Genomic DNA, 15,753 nt, shown 5'->3' with positions numbered 1-15,753 from the left:
TGAATACCCTCGTTTGTACCAGACTCCTGAAGGCATCTCCCACCAGTGGAGGGTAGATGCAATTACATCAGTGTTCATCACTTAAAACATGTAATACTTATAAGAAATAAGATTCACTACCAGTACTGTCAAATTTGGGTTATAAAGAGGGAACTATACTAATAGAGGAAGCTAGTAATAATCTTGCTGTACCCAGTAGTCAGTGCAGAGCTGCTGTGCAGACCTGGCCTCTGCAGAACTGCAAGGCCAGCTTTTTTGTGACAGGACTTCGATGGTTTCCCCACTGTATGAAAAGGAGTTAGAAAGATTGACTGACGCCTGTCTGGAGAGCACCTAGTAAATGTTTCATTCCTTCTATGTCAAACAGGCCTCCAACATCAGTGACAGGAGCAACTGGGTCAGAACTAGGACGGATTACTTTCATTTTTGAGACCATCTGTTCAGCAGATTGTGTGCTGTACTTTATGGCAGTAAGTGATACATGACTGAGGACTGATCTTGGTATTCCACATATCTCTTAAATACCTCTACCTAGGTGTGATTTGTTGCACTTGGTTTAGTATAACTAAGATCACATGTGGCATTAGTTTAATGAAGGATCTAATGAATAACCCAATAACATACTCCACCATGTGAATTGTGAACCATTCTTAGTTGCTTATTTTAAAAGAAATCACTGGACACCAAAGAGCCAACTTTTCCCATTAAACCAACTGGTAAAATTCTCTGTGTCTCTTGTGCAGCTGAGTTAGTCTCCAGAAGTTTAATAGAGTCAATAGTCAAGATGCAGGGCAGAGGGGAAAAACAACATCTGAAAATTTGTTCTTATCCTGTCAGTGATGTGGAGAATTCTTAGGGCAGCAAACAGACATTTGTTTGGGGAAAGAGAAGGGTCATGTTTTCTACTTTTCTCATCTGCTTATCAAAAGTCCATCAGCTGAGGAAGGTATCTGGGTCTGTGATGGTTTCCTTGCCCCTGCCAATGCAAAAGGAAGCTGGTCCTTTCTTTTTTATACTTAGTTGTACTTTAAAGGAATTTCCTCATAGTATGAAGAGAATTAAATGGAAATCAGGTGGTTTTAGTGATAACTTAAAGGACTCTGTTTTAAAGCAAAGGCATCTTTCACTAAAACACATTCACTAGAACATTCTGATGGAGAATAAGAGACATGACCATAAGCTGAACAGATTTTTCTTGTCTAAACTTTGATGCTGTTTTATTTGCTTCAGTTGTGTTTCACTGAAGACACCAACAAAGTGGGTATATCTGAAGATGGCAAAAACTACAATTTTTCCTTTGAATTTTGGCTTCTCCTCTTTGTGCTCTGGTATCCACATGCTTTATACAAAACAGAATTTTGAAAGAACCACTTCCTTTTGAAAGAACCACTGTGCTATATCTGTTTTCAGAATGTTTATAACCTGCTAAAGATCTTTGAACTTAATTGTTGTGTGAACTAGAGCATCTCCTACAATAGACACCCCTTCTGAGTTAAAAAATTGGCAGTGATGGAAAACAGAATAAATATGTTTGCTCTCCTTTGTAAAACACTAAATGCAATTGTAAAGTCATTTGTGTATATAAACTTTAATATATATATAGACACTATATACCATCTAGTATATACCAGCTAGTATACAATATATACCATATAGTATATTCTATATATAGACTATATATATACTATCCATGTACAGTATATAGGATATACTATACACACTATATACTATATGTATGTATATATAAAACATTACTGTTTAGTGTGGGATGACTATCCTTCTTGGTTAAAAAAAATAATAAATTATGCTCCTTTTATAGGATGTTAATCGAAAAAATACCAATGTGGTGGAATCATGGGAAAGAAGTAAAGAGAAACAATCCTACACTCACATCATCTCTAAAAATGCTTCCTTCACGTTCACCTGGGCCTTTCAGAGAATCAATGAGGGCCAAGATGTAAGTACTTCTTTACAAAAAGGGCTTTACAGCACAGCTTCCCTTGGACACTTACTGCCAGAGCTCTTGCCCTCCATTGAAACTCAGAGGCTTCTTGCAAAGGGGCTGTCATCATAAAGTGTCCCTTGGGAGGCAGCTCTGGGTAAATAATGTATGTTGACAGACAGGTGAATGCATAAGTTTATTCCTGAATCAGTGCCCTGGTGCACAGTGCTGTGATTGGTGCCCACATGCAGTAGTGCAATGGCACCAAGGTGCTTTCCTTGGCTCTTTTTCCAGAGCAGACAGTTCATCAATGACATGGCAAAGATCTACTCTATCACGGTGACCAATGCAGTGGATGGAGTCGCCTCTTCTTGCCGGGCCTGTGCTCTGGGCTCTGAGCAGTCTGGCTCATCCTGTGTGCCCTGCCCGGCAGGACACTACATCGAGAAGGAGACCAACCAGTGCAAGGAGTGTCCAGCCAACACCTTCCTGTCCATCCATCAGGTCTATGGCAGGGACGCCTGCATCCCCTGTGGGCCTGGCAGCAAGAGCACTGAGGTACAGAAACCAAGTGTCTCTGAGAGGTGGGCAGACAGGGTTTATTTGGATATAAGAACTAAGGGCCAGTTTTAGTACTTTCCTACAGGTATGTTCCTTGTGAGCACTGCAGTATAATTGTAACTAATGATTCCACTCTTTGAAATGCATCCCTAGTCTAATATCTGTTTGTAAATGTGCAATAAGAAGTTAAAATTGACCCTGACAGCTCAAAAAAAGTTCATTTCAAGAAGCTGTACTGGAGACAGTGTAAAGACAGGGCAAGCATATACATTGTTTCCAATAAAGCCATCCCAGACTCTTGCTTAAACTCAGAAACTTCCTCAGCTACATGATGTTTCTGTGCCTTTAAAAACCTGTAAAAAATTCCTCATATATGAAGTTGCCCTTAAGCCTTTGGCAAGGAGCTGCACAAGGACTTGAAGAACTGCTCCAATTTTTTCACATTCTGCCTTTGTCCAGCTGGGTTCATAGCCTGTCCCTGTTTCTTTTGTTTCCTTTGCAAGTGTAACTGAGGCCATGTTCTGGTCTATCTACAGGGCTTTGAGCTGGGACATTGGGATTCTAAAAGCACACACAATAAATCAAAGCAAGAAACTCTGCATTTTCTAGGCTAATGCAGCAGGTAGCAGAAAGGCTTAGGGAACAAGGAAAATAGTCCTGTCTGCACCTGCTTGCTTTATCTGGTTTTCTGCTGGTCCAAAACTGCTCTTTTAATGAATGCATTTCCTTCTCCGAAGGACCACTCTGCCTGCTTCAGTGACTGCCTGGTGTCGTACATCAAGGATAACCAGAGCTTGAATTATGATTTTAGCAACCTCAGCCAGGTGGGATCCTTGATGAGCGGTCCCAGTTTCACCTCCCGAGGGACCAAGTTCTTCCACTTCTTTAACATCAGCCTTTGTGGGAATGAGGTGAGCTGAGCTGGTGTCGAGGGCTGGGGGCATTCACCGATTTGCTGCCTGTGTTGATGCTCTGTGGGATCATTCTGAGAAAGGAAAAGGACTCCCCTACAACTGAGCTGTCACTGACACTAAGCAAACACCTTCCTCTGGATCTTGCTCAGCAGTCTAAGAGGACTTCTGGGCAGCCAGATTTTCCAGAGGAGAGATGACAATGTTTTAGGCATAAGTGATGCTCAGAAGAAAAATCCTGTCACATCCTTACCTTTTCTTAGTTCTTGTGTCTTGAAGTTACTTGGTTCATTCTCCTGACTTTTTGTGCTTCCACCAAGGCACTCAAGTGAAGAGTCTGAGTCTTTCAGTTTCCAGCTTCTTTCCAGGTATTTCCTTTCTGACTTGGCTGGAGATGTTGCTGTCAGCAGAACCCCTGGTCACCCTGCTTCTGCCATTGGCTGAGGTGCCACTGCTGACTTTGATTGCAGCCCTTTAAAGTGGTGACAAAATGTGTTTAGTCCATGAGTACAAACAGTGTCTGCCCCAGAGTCAACATTTTTCTGTCTGGGGCTTAGATTGTACCAGAGCATGTTGTCACATACATAAACTGAAATTTTGGAGCAGTACCAGTGGTGTGTATTGTCCTATGAAGGCAAACACATGTAGTTTACACTGATGTTCATCCCTGTGAAGTTCTGAAGTCTCCTTCTCATCTTTCAAGGGTTTGCATGAGTCGTCACATTTCTTCACAGTGTTTTGCATACTTTTAAGCTTGAATATGTGTTTCAGTACCATCTGGATTAGAGGTGCTAACAGATAGATCCACAACCATGTGATTAACTCCTGAGTGTCTGGCATTTTGTCAGGATAAGGAATTTGGTGATTTGCCTTTCACTGCTGTTACTCTGAGGTTCTAGCACTTCTCTCAACCTTGTGACATTAATGCAGCCTTGGAGGCTATATATCTGTTTAGGGATTTTGTGTATTTGTGTTTTGAAAAGATTTTATCTGTGTTAAGTCCCAAATAAAAAGGAGTTCTACAGTATGTTAGTTAAAGGCAAGGGAGTTATGGTTTTCCTTTGTAAGTTGTTTTATTATGCTCTGCCAGTAAACACTGTTGTCAAGAGAAACAAAGAAGAGTGCTTTGTAACACGTTTCTGATAAGACATATCAGAGGTGACATTGTGTTTCTGGGTCTGTACAAGGCTTTAATCAGAGCTTTCGCAATGGCACAGTTTGTTGCAATTTACCTCTTTCACCTTAGAAGCATCAAGTTGTTACTAAGGTACAGGAATGAAACGAATTGTTTGCAATCAAGAAGTTTGCAATCTCTCCTTTTCTAGACTTTTTCATGTCTTACCAACAACCAACAGCTTCCCCTTTTTTTCCTGATTGTCCACAGGGGAAGAAGATGGCTATTTGCACTGACAATATCACAGACATTACTCTGAAGGACATGGTTGCAGAATCAGAAGATTTTTCCAACTTTGTGGGAGCTTTTGTCTGCCAATCCACCATCATCCCATCGGACAGCAAGGGCTTCCGAACAGCCCTGGCTCTGCAGTCCAACAGCCTTGCTGACAGGTTCTTAGGTATATGGTTTGTCTTCTGCATGTTGTTACCATGGATGTACTCTCATGTATTTAGCGTTGCAGAGTAAATCCTTTTCAGCTCAGCAGTGCTGCATTACCTTGGGAGAAGAGTGAAGGGGCAGCCCCACTTGGTTCCTGAGCTGTGAAGAAGACACGGACTGATGCCATTGGTTTTTGCTGCTGTTTCAGTATAGCTGATGGCTAGAAGAGAAGATTGAGGGCTCTCCCCATTTATTTTCCATACGCATATTACTCACTCTTCCCCTTGTTTGGTCTTGTGGGTCCCATGGTGCATAGAATTTTAGCACAAAAATCTAGAGAATGTAATTAAAAAAGCACTGGTTTTCTTTCATGTTTCCTACTCACCTCATGCAGGGCGAGACCAATCACTCTAGTAGTCACATTAGTTGAAGTGTTTCTGTCCATGCCAAGTCCCTGCTCAGATAATTTCAGAAGAAGAATCTGGTGCTGAGACATAATTAGGTGAGGAAGGAGGAGGCTTAGAGCAGCATGGGGCCATGCACATCATTAAGTCTTGCATTGCTCCAGCTCACAAGTTCCCAGAGTCTGAGGCCAAATTAGACAATGAAGTCATTTAGTCTGCTCACCTATCCATTACAGGCACTGAGTGTGTGTCCTTTCACCCTGGCACTGAGCCCAGAAACTCATGTTTGACAAAAGCATGTCTTTGGAAGAGCATTCAAGTGGACTTTTAGGACTGCCAGAAAGAAAAGCTTTGCCACAGTCACTGTTATCTTTTTCCACTATTCAAACACTGTCTCTGCGTTTCATTTTAAAGCATATTTGTTTCCTGTTTGAATTTGCCTGGGTTCAGTTTTCAGCTCTGGCTTCTTGCTATTCTTTCTCCATTTCACACCCACATTTTCCTCCTTGGAGAAATATTTTGTGCGCTGGAATCATTACAGTCTCCCCAGTAGGCTCTTCTGATAAACTAAGTTGACCAAGTTCTTCTAATTCTGTTATCATGTTTTTCTCTTAAGGACCTGAATAATTTCTGAGGCTCTTTCTGCAGCCTCTGTAACTTGTTATTGTATTTTCTTAAAGCATGGGTATCAGGATGGAATAATATTCCAGTATTTAATTCACTATAATCACAATAAAAATCACTTCCACATATGTGTTTACAAGCCAGGTTGGAATCCCAGAGTCCTTTCTCCAGACATGGGATTTCACAATGGTTTCTTGGATCTGATGTTCACTCTGGACGTTTTTCAGAGTTACAGTTTCCAAGGGAAAATCTGTTCTCATTAGGACTGTCCTTCACCCCTTGCTGCAGTCTTGTGCAATAAAATATGTTTAGTTTGATTGAGACCATCTTACCAAGAGAACCAAGTTCCTCTGTATTTTATTCCTGTTCCTTTTTGTCTCATCTACACGCTTTACCAACAGGGATTATACAGTTGCTTGCAGATCCCTGATGATAATTTTGCATTTTAGGACTCTGATATCAATGCCTAGAGAAGCCTGGAGACATATCACATTTGATGGCAATTTCCCATGGCCAGATAATTTTATAATTAGTTAGCTGAATAATTTTTAATCCAGAGTATGTGCTTAATTGATATTATACTGCTAACTTTTAAATTAGAATCTCATGTGGTAATTAGTGAAATACTTGCTACATTTTCATCATTTTCTTTAGCAAAAAAATTCATCAGCACTAAAGGAATGAAATCAGTGTTGTTCAACAAGAGCTGTTTTCCATAAATTCATGTTGACCGTTGCTCATTATGTACCCACCCATTAACCTAAACCCATCTTCCATTTAACATTGCTGTTATTTTGCCTCATCTTGTTATTTGGCTCACCACATCCCCTCCCCATCAGCCTTCTGACATTTCCCTGTCATTAAAAGCTGTATTAAAGGTCACCCTTAGGGATGGGAGTGCTAGTTTCTAAGTGTGCATGCCAAGTAGATAACCTGTCCTGCTATTGACAGAATAAGATATTCAGTCATTGTCTTGGAAAGCAAGGAGATTTTTTCCTAGTACAGAGAAAAGATATCAAGATCTTCTGCTGCCTTTTCTTCATCACAATTGTTACATTTTTAAATGGTTGAAGCTTTTCTTTCCTATTCATAAGATGTACTTTTATTTCTAGTATTTCTAAAAAAGCTCCAAACTTACACTTTTTCTAGTGCTGCTAAACACAGTTTTTCCCCTGAAGTCTTTACCATTCCTTATGATTTTTCTGTAATTCATAACTTCAGGTTTTATTTGATTCTCCTTTCCTCCCCCATTAAGCTAGTGTCAATGCTTTTATCTGAAATACTTTTTTACTACTGTTCTGATCCAAGGTGGGCTTTTGGTTAAAGAATCATTGTGGCATTTTAGCCATATAATTAATATCCTCTGAAGAATTACTTTTTTTTCACACTTCATGTTGCTTCTAGTTTTCATATTTTTAACAAGCTGCACTTTGAGCTACTATCTCTACAATACTGCATATTGGATGGTAATATTCTCTCAATGCCTTTGTTGAATACAAGGTCCCTAGGGACTATAATTTTCCAGTCTAATGAGTAAATAATCTGTCCATTGTGTTGCAATCCAAACTGGAGAAAAGTCCAAAGTTCCCCTGTGTTAGTTTCCCCTATGTCTTTGATGAGAGGAAACAATCATCCTTGCTGATGTCATTGTATGTTCTTAGAATGGAGACCTCTCCACAATAACCTGACATCTCCCTTACAAGCCAAACCGTTCTATGATCTTTCTGCACACACTCCTGGTGGCTTCTGTGGCACAGCTTGGTTTGCTGGCTGTGTTGATGTGATGCTCTGTAGGCATGTCTCACCTGCAAGCCCTCCCGGGGAATGTTACTGGGCACATTAATCCATGTGCTCTCACAGTCCCAGGCTCTGACTTTTCCTACACCAGGTAATAGTGTCTAGAACAAACTGTTGCCTTTGTTATCTGCTGTGTTTACCTAAAAAGAGTAACAAGCAGACATGGATTTCCCAGCTGTGTTAATCATCCTCTCAGATGTAATGCCAGTCAAGTCAAAGTCAACTCAATGTCCTGAGAATATACCTAGGCTGTCTGAACTGTTGCAAAAATAAGTAAAAAGCTTATTTTCTTCAGTCTTCCCTCTCTTCCCACCAGTTGCTGGCTGCTACCACTTTTTCTAACCATCTTCCACTCCGCTAGGAGGATGCAGCTGGTCCCATTTGTACAGTTCTCTCTTCTTCCAAGATGTTGCAATGCAGCACCAGTATTTTCTGTCTTCTTTGGTTCATGGGGTTGGAAGGATCTCTAAGAACTTTGGTTACTTGAATTTTCCTCTTTTACTGTTCCAAAATGTGCCATCAAGGCTTGCCTAAAATGCCATAATCCATCTGCATCTTGTCATTGCATCCTTCAGTTTTTCTCCCATGATACTGCAGATTGCTTGGGATGTTATGTTGTTATGGTGTATTAGAGTGATACATTCAAGCATATACTTTGAGCAGTTGATTGGATCAGATATCTTTAGCAGTCTTTCCCCAACCCAAACTATTTTTATGATTCTGTAATATCCCATTATTGTCTTAATTTCATACAAAAGAATGAAACTTACTTACACTGCTGTGGTTTTATTATCTGCTTGTTTTGCTATGTCTGTATGAGGAAATCAGACCATATGAGGAACATATATATCTGCAAAGTTTAGTTATAATAAAAGAAAGTGTATGATGTATAGTAATGCCATTGAATGTTCTTAAGTGAGAACCATACCTTTCAGACTGAGGAAATGTGATGTAAGCCTCTCATTCTTGTAGTTTTTTTAATTTTTAAACTTTTTCCTTCTCAAATTTTAGGAGCTACTGTTGAAACAACACTGGAAAATATCAGCATCAAGACAGATATGTTTTCTCCTTCTCCAGTCAAAATACCTGATGTGCATTTCTTTTACAAGTAAGTATAAAACAATGCTTATTGGTACATCATATGCCTTCATTAGTTCAAAGGGAACTAAAAACTGTGAAGGCATATCTTTAATTCACCTTTAATCCTTATCACTTTCATTGTTATCTGGCTGATATTGATTGGCAGATTGAATAACATCTTATGAAATCACCAAACACTGTTTACTCAAATCTAAATTACATGTGATCTATAGAGAGTTATACCAGAACTTTGATTAATTCAGGTGCCACTTCCAGTGTCATGGTCCTTTCCAGAATTTCTCAAGTATGGCTTTGATATGTCCACTTCTTGTTGCAAATTTTCTTTGATGTTCACTTTTGTTTACTTTGATGTTACAAAAACCAACTAATCTAGGTTAAAATGAATTGTTCCAACCTGCAGTTACTGGTGTGCTTTTCCTGTTCTTCACTTTCCTCCATAAAAATAATCTTCAAAGATTACCTCAAGTGAGATGTCTTCATGCTGGTGTCTTCATATGAACTGGGTTTGTAAGCTTGGACTCTGGAGCCCATGGGGCTGTTCAGCTTATTTTAAGGCTCAATTCCTGTATTTGTTCTGCTGATTGACTATCGATGTTGTGTTGGATTTAGTGATACAACTTAATGGGCTATAGCACTTTGGATATAAACACTTGATGCATACATAAGCACTTAGATTGTACATCTGATTCTGCAAAATGAACCCCACACCAGTGTCCCTGCTTTGAGTAAATTACGAACTTATTTTTCAAGGTATATTATGTTGGAACAAGATTTGTTTATTAAATGGTCCTTGCCTCATGCTATTTCAGGACAGTGTGGCTCTCCAATTCCTGGGCAAGGAAGGAGTCATCATAAACTTTCCAGCAGAGTAACACCAACCACAACATCTATGATTGTCTTCTTCAATATTTCTATTCTGTTTTGTGGGCCCAATTATTCCTTGGTTCAACAGAATTCAAATTAGCTAGAAAAACAGAGCAGTTCCATGAATGGCATCCCAGAGCACTTTGTGATTTGAATGAAGTGGTAAAACCTACCCGCTTCTGTTCGTCCTTTTTTTCCTTCTGGCTGACAAAGGCAAAAGCACTGTGCTAAAGGGTATTTCTTTAGTATTGCAGCTGCACGAATAGACAGAGACAGATGAAACAGCAACAAGTATTTACTGTAGTGGAAGCATATTAAGTTTTTCCTCATTTCACATTAGGTCTTCAACAGTCACAACCTCTTGTGAAAATGGCCGTGCAACCGTTGTGACAATGAGATGCAACCCGAATAAACCAGACCAAGGAGAGCTTTCTGTGCCCAGGTATTTAAGTATTCATATCCTAATCATGCCTTTTCTCCTCAGGCAACCTTTAAAAAACTCATTAGTAACTTTCTACTTAACAGCAATGAGAAGTGCTGTCTCCTTGATCAGCTACCCAGGAGATCTCACTTGGTTCTCCTAGGTGAAGGACCTGTGTGCCCATCAACACCCAGAAGACCAACTACTGTGAATTTAGGCTGTGTGATGAGCAAGGTTGGAGCTCAGGCATGTTGTTCCAAACATAAAAGTAAAAGCAAATCTAATGATGTTTTCTTGTCTCCACTTCTCCTTTATTTCAAATCCTTGTTTTGGTCTTTGACCTTCTGATTAAAGCTGCCTGGTCTGGACTTTGAGAGTTAGTTTTCCTTCCTTGATCTACATCAGTGGCTGTGAGCAAAGTGATTTTTTTTTTAAAAGGGCAGCTTGTCTTAGTAACTAAGAAATATGTTATTGTAATGCCTATGCAAGTTCTGACTCTGTCTAGTTCAACTTCTATTTGTATTTATTTATATCTCAACACTCCAGTTTGTGTGCTGGACCCTTTGTACCAATTTGGTCTAATTATTTAATTATGACCTTTATTTTTCTTCACTCTGACTATTTTTTTGTATTTTTTTTTCCAAAGCACTCTTTATTCCTGCACTTGAAAACGTGCAGAGAAAGAAAAATAAAATTATTCTTTTATTCTTCTACAAAATCCTGTGCTTTTTCAGATGTTCTCCTCAACTCTGATAACCATCCTCTTTGACTGTCAAGACCCATCTCAGTCCATCTGGACTTTACTATAAATCTGCTGATTTTTCCCTTACTTATCCTCCTTCCCAAAAGTTAAGTCCCTTTCCCAAAAGCTAACAGCATGAGGAATGTGGGATCCTCTTTGATCCCTGTCCCTCTTGGTAAGCTGTGCTCACCTGAATGAAGGTAAAGGGGCAACTAATTCACAGGTGGTGGATGTGTGATTGATGTTTGAATTCTTGTGGAGATGTTTACCCCAGTTTCTCAGGGAGCTGACACATTACAAATTATGCTGGATGACAGGCCACCATCAGCTGCTGTGTGAAAATCCTCCAGGTGTCCCTCTAGTGCTGCAGGTTACACAAAATGTGAGCTGGGATAACTCACCAGTAGTGAGTACCTACCTTGCTTTAAAAAGTGCAAGCATGGCCAGAAACACAGCACACAACTGACATGACATACCTTATATCAGCTCTTGTTGGCTTCTCCCTTCTTAGGCCCCTTTGATTGGGTCAGAGTCAGGCAGCTATTTTCAAGTATCTGATAAGTTCAAGTTTCAAATAATACTGCATGGAACTCCTTGATCCTCCAGACATGGTGTTTGGTATCACATGAAGTTACAGTATAAGGTGAAAGAGGCTGGGGAGAAAGGTTTGTAAGTGCTCTTGCCATGTAAGTTGAAAAAATGTTCCATAATCCAGAGAGGGCAGTTTTACAGTTATTCAAATCAGGATGAGCCAGAATGGGCTTTTAGTGCTGTGGGGTTTTCAGTTCTTCAGATCAGGGTGACAGATTTCCAGATGATACAGAAAAACCCCTTTAAATCCATTCTCCTCTATGGATATATTTCACATTTACTTGACCTTGCTCCTTGCATGGACTTTTGGCCAGTGCTGCTGTTAGACCTGATGTAACTGTCAGTAACCAAAGCTGCGTGACTGTCCTGCCATTGCCAGCACAGCTTTCTTCTGCAGGCTGAATACAAAATAAGGCCATTAGTCTTTCTTAGACTAAAATAAGCTGTTATCTCTTAATTAACTGGTGAACATCCTTCTAGTAATTAACCATGACAGGACAAGTCCATTCCATATGGGCTGAATCACTTAGACATCATTAGGAACCAGCTAGTAGCATTCATGAGGAGCAGCCACCCAGTGTAGGAGAAGCATGATTGGAAGCACACACTGAGCTAAATCATGCTGGTGAAACACTGGAGTAGTTCTGCTGGTCTTCAAGGCTTGCTTCTTTCTTTTCTCTTCATTGTAGGTGGGTGAGTAGTACTCTCTGCCAGGAACAAAACTGTTAGTTTAGACCTTTGACAATCCGACATCTGTTTTCACTTGGGAGGGCAATTTAGGAACTGGGAGAAGTTCTTCCCCCAGATTTTTCAGTCTTCTGACTTGATGTGTGTTTACCCACTTGTTCTACTTACCATTACTGATCTCCAGCAGCATGAAGATGTAAACCCCAGAGTGTTTCACAAGTGTTGACTGAGCTTTGCTCTCCTCCTAGCTCATGCCCCGCGGGCACCTGCGATGGATGCACTTTCTACTTTGTGTGGGAAAGTGCAGAAGCTTGTCCTCTCTGCACAGAGCAAGACTACCATGAGATTGAGGGAGCCTGCAAAAAAGGATTTCAGGTACAGGACCCATGTCTCGGATGGGTTCGTTTGGGTATAACTTGGACTCTGTTGAAATTAAGTGTTCAAGTCAATCTTGAAGTGCAGGTAGAGTTGGTAACTCTCAGTCTAGGCTCTGAGCTGGTGGGTGCAAGCTTTATTAGTGAGGTGCAGTGTTGAGACTCAGGGATATTTGTGCCAATGGCAGTATGGTTCCTGGAGGAGATCAGGCTTGTGCCTGACCAGCTATACAGGTAAGGACCTGACATGTATGCATTCACACATGCAGGCAAGTTATTTGTGTCAAGATGGAGTGTCCAAAGAACCTCAATCCATTAATGTCCATAGGCATTGAGGGCAGACTAATAAAGGATTCAGAAATTCACCCTTGCTTGCAAGTTTTTGTCTATTGCCTTCTCTAGTCAAAGATTAGGAAGTCTTTTCAGGTTCAGAACTGTCCTGTTGATCAACAGCTCCAATGGAGGGCCAGCATTTTCACAATCTCTGTCCAACCCATATCATGCCAGCTGAAGAGCAATATGGAAGAGGCAATAATTTGGCTATGTCTCAACCTGCAGGAACAAGCAAAAGGGGCAATTGAGTAGACAATGTGACTATACCTAGAGCCTGAAAAACTGAAGTACATGTTTTGGTTTGCTTTCAATGAAGAGAACCTTTTATAACCTTTCTATCTCAAAAGAACTTGTTTTCTTCAACTCTATTTCTCTCCCTTCCTACAAGCAGCTCACTTTTTTTGTGTTTTCTGTTTAAAAGGAAACCTTGTATGTATGGAATGAGCCAAAGCATTGCATTAAGGGAGTTTCCTTGCCAGAAAAAAGGACCAGCACTTGTGAAACAGTGGATTTTTGGCTAAAAGTTGGAGCTGGTGTTGGTGCTTTCACAGCTGTTCTGCTCATAGCCTTGACCTGCTATTTTTGGAAGAAGAACCAGAAGTAAGTACTAAAATTTTTTTCCATATAAAAATAAGCTAAAAGCTTGACGTAGTGAACAGAAAGACATTTAATGGATCTGGCCTTATGACAATGTTTATGAGAAATACCATATTGGATTGGTCCATTAATCAGCCAAGTTGAGGTTTCTTCTGCCAACACTTGTTATAAAAAATGCTAGTGAGGAAAGTATAGAAATTCCACAGTAATTTGTTATGACATAATTTCCCAACAGGAACTGTCTTTTTAATCCCCAAGAGTCTGAAGTTTACCTTAGGTCCTGAAGCATACAGTTTTATCAAGGTGTGAAGACTAAAATGATATCTCTTCAGTCTAGTTAGTTCCTTTCAGCTGGGATAAAATAAGGCCCTTGGCCATATATTGCTTAGATCAGGACATGTCTAGCACACATCCAAAAAATCCCTGCCTCTCAGACTGAACATCCTGACTGTTCCCCATCTCTGTCATCCTCTGCTTCCCCAATCCCATGCCATAAACTTTCAAAACATGATTTTTTATCTCCATGGGATTTCATTGCCCCATAGCACATCCACCTTTACCAAATCCAGGCTGTTGAACTGTGGTCCCCACTTCTTGCTGCCTCCTTCCACACATCGTTGCACATCTCTTCCCTCCCCCATAGCCTTCTTGGACAGGAATGTTATGCAGATTCTGATAGAGGCTGAAGTCAGAGTTGGTGTTGCCCCAACCAACACACAGGTTGCACTTCTTCATGCATCCTCTCCCCCTACATGTGTTTTTTTGGGGAAACATGACTCTTTCATAAGGATAGAGGACTTTTATATGGAGAGCAGGACCTCAATGTATTGTTTATACTATTTTGGTTACATGTTTTTAATGACTGAGAAGTACCTAATTTCCAGTAAGTGATTCAGAGATAACTATGTGGGAAGACTGCAGAGAATCTAAATTACAAAACCCTTGAATATGGGACATTTGTAAAAAAAAAAAAATCTATGCATGTCTGGTTTTATAACTTCAGGCTGGAGTATAAATATTCCAAATTAGTGATGACAGCAAACTCAAAAGAGTGTGAGCTGCCAGCTGCTGACAGTTGTGCTATAATGGAAGGAGAAGATAATGAAGAAGAAATAGTATATTCAAATAAGCAGTCACTTCTGGGGAAGCTCAAGTCCTTGGCAACGAAGGTGAGTAGTAATTACTACTATTAATACTAAAACTAATTATTGCCTTTATTTATTACTGGATATGATGAGGCTGTGATGCTGATTTGCACAGAGCTTTGAGCAGCCTCCCACCCACACATCACCCAGTCCATAGCTGATCTGAGAAAATCCGCATTATGGATAATGCTAAGAAATGTTGCAGGGTATTGAGTAAATGCTCCCTTTTCTGCAGGGAGATTTCTGTAGCATTCCTTATTGTATGAGTGGTACCTGAAAAGAGCAGTTAATGGTGGGAGGAACTTCTCTTCCTGGATTCCTACCAGCCACCTCCATTGCTGAGGAAAACACAGTTATTATAGATGCAGAAAATTAATATTGGGAACATAGCCACCAACCAGTTACTTGCAGGTCACCTAGGCTGGCTTCATGACTGACTAGAGAACCATAATTGAGGAGGCACCAGCCACAGCCTGCTACCCAGTACAGGAACCTGCTCCCTTTCAGTAGGAAGCAATGGCAAAGCCATTTTTTCTGAAGCACATGTGATGTGACTTGTTGCATGTCTGAATTCACAGCGCAGATGTCTTTATTCTGTGTGCTCAATGTCTTTGAAAACTTCAGAGAGGAGGAACAAAGGACCATCACGATAGATGCCACAAGCACTTTGGTTTGTGCTCCAAGTGCCTTGAAATAAATGGGAAGGGTAGTGTTTTCTTTAAGGGAATCCATCTTGGGCATCTATTAAGATCAGAATAAAGGTGGATGACATTTTCCCTTTCAAATAGTTTTGCTGAAGTGGGTTGTTTTGAAATAGTTTTCTTAAAAGATCATGAGTTTATTTTAAAAAGTCACTCTCTTGTTTCTTGTATTTCGGAATGTTGAATTTTGAGATTTTTTACTTGTGCTCCTTTTTTTTGTTTCTGATTGAGTTCAATGTAATTAAAATCTGTGTGCCTCCTTTTCTTTCCATTACTTTCCCCTTCTCTTTGTTCTTTTACTTTTTTTTTTTTTTTTTGCTAGACTGCTCTCTTCTTTCCATGCTACCTGCTCCCTGGATCAGCCTCCTAGGAGATGTTACCATTGAAAAACTAATATATGGAA

At 40.2% G+C, this 15,753-nt stretch overlaps 1 protein-coding gene across 1 annotated transcript in view; it reads left to right on the top strand.

The window, feature by feature from the left end:
- The window catches only part of KIAA1324L (KIAA1324-like ortholog), a 48,347-nt gene that overhangs the window by 29,903 nt on the left and 2,691 nt on the right, over positions 1 to 15,753 (top strand). The window contains exons 11-20 of the mRNA XM_010001258.1: positions 368 to 470; positions 1,820 to 1,957; positions 2,237 to 2,500; positions 3,241 to 3,414; positions 4,799 to 4,988; positions 8,806 to 8,902; positions 10,100 to 10,201; positions 12,449 to 12,575; positions 13,329 to 13,507; positions 14,508 to 14,673. Of these exons, the coding sequence (XP_009999560.1) occupies positions 368 to 470; positions 1,820 to 1,957; positions 2,237 to 2,500; positions 3,241 to 3,414; positions 4,799 to 4,988; positions 8,806 to 8,902; positions 10,100 to 10,201; positions 12,449 to 12,575; positions 13,329 to 13,507; positions 14,508 to 14,673 (1,540 nt within the window). The remainder of the gene's footprint in view (positions 1 to 367; positions 471 to 1,819; positions 1,958 to 2,236; positions 2,501 to 3,240; positions 3,415 to 4,798; positions 4,989 to 8,805; positions 8,903 to 10,099; positions 10,202 to 12,448; positions 12,576 to 13,328; positions 13,508 to 14,507; positions 14,674 to 15,753) is intronic.

This window comes from Chaetura pelagica, unplaced genomic scaffold (assembly GCF_000747805.2).
Source record: "Chaetura pelagica isolate M959 unplaced genomic scaffold, ChaPel_1.0 scaffold66, whole genome shotgun sequence".
Lineage (NCBI taxonomy): Eukaryota > Metazoa > Chordata > Aves > Apodiformes > Apodidae > Chaetura > Chaetura pelagica.
The sequence above is the reverse complement of the archived record's forward strand: the minus strand, read 5'-3'. Positions and strand labels throughout refer to the sequence as shown.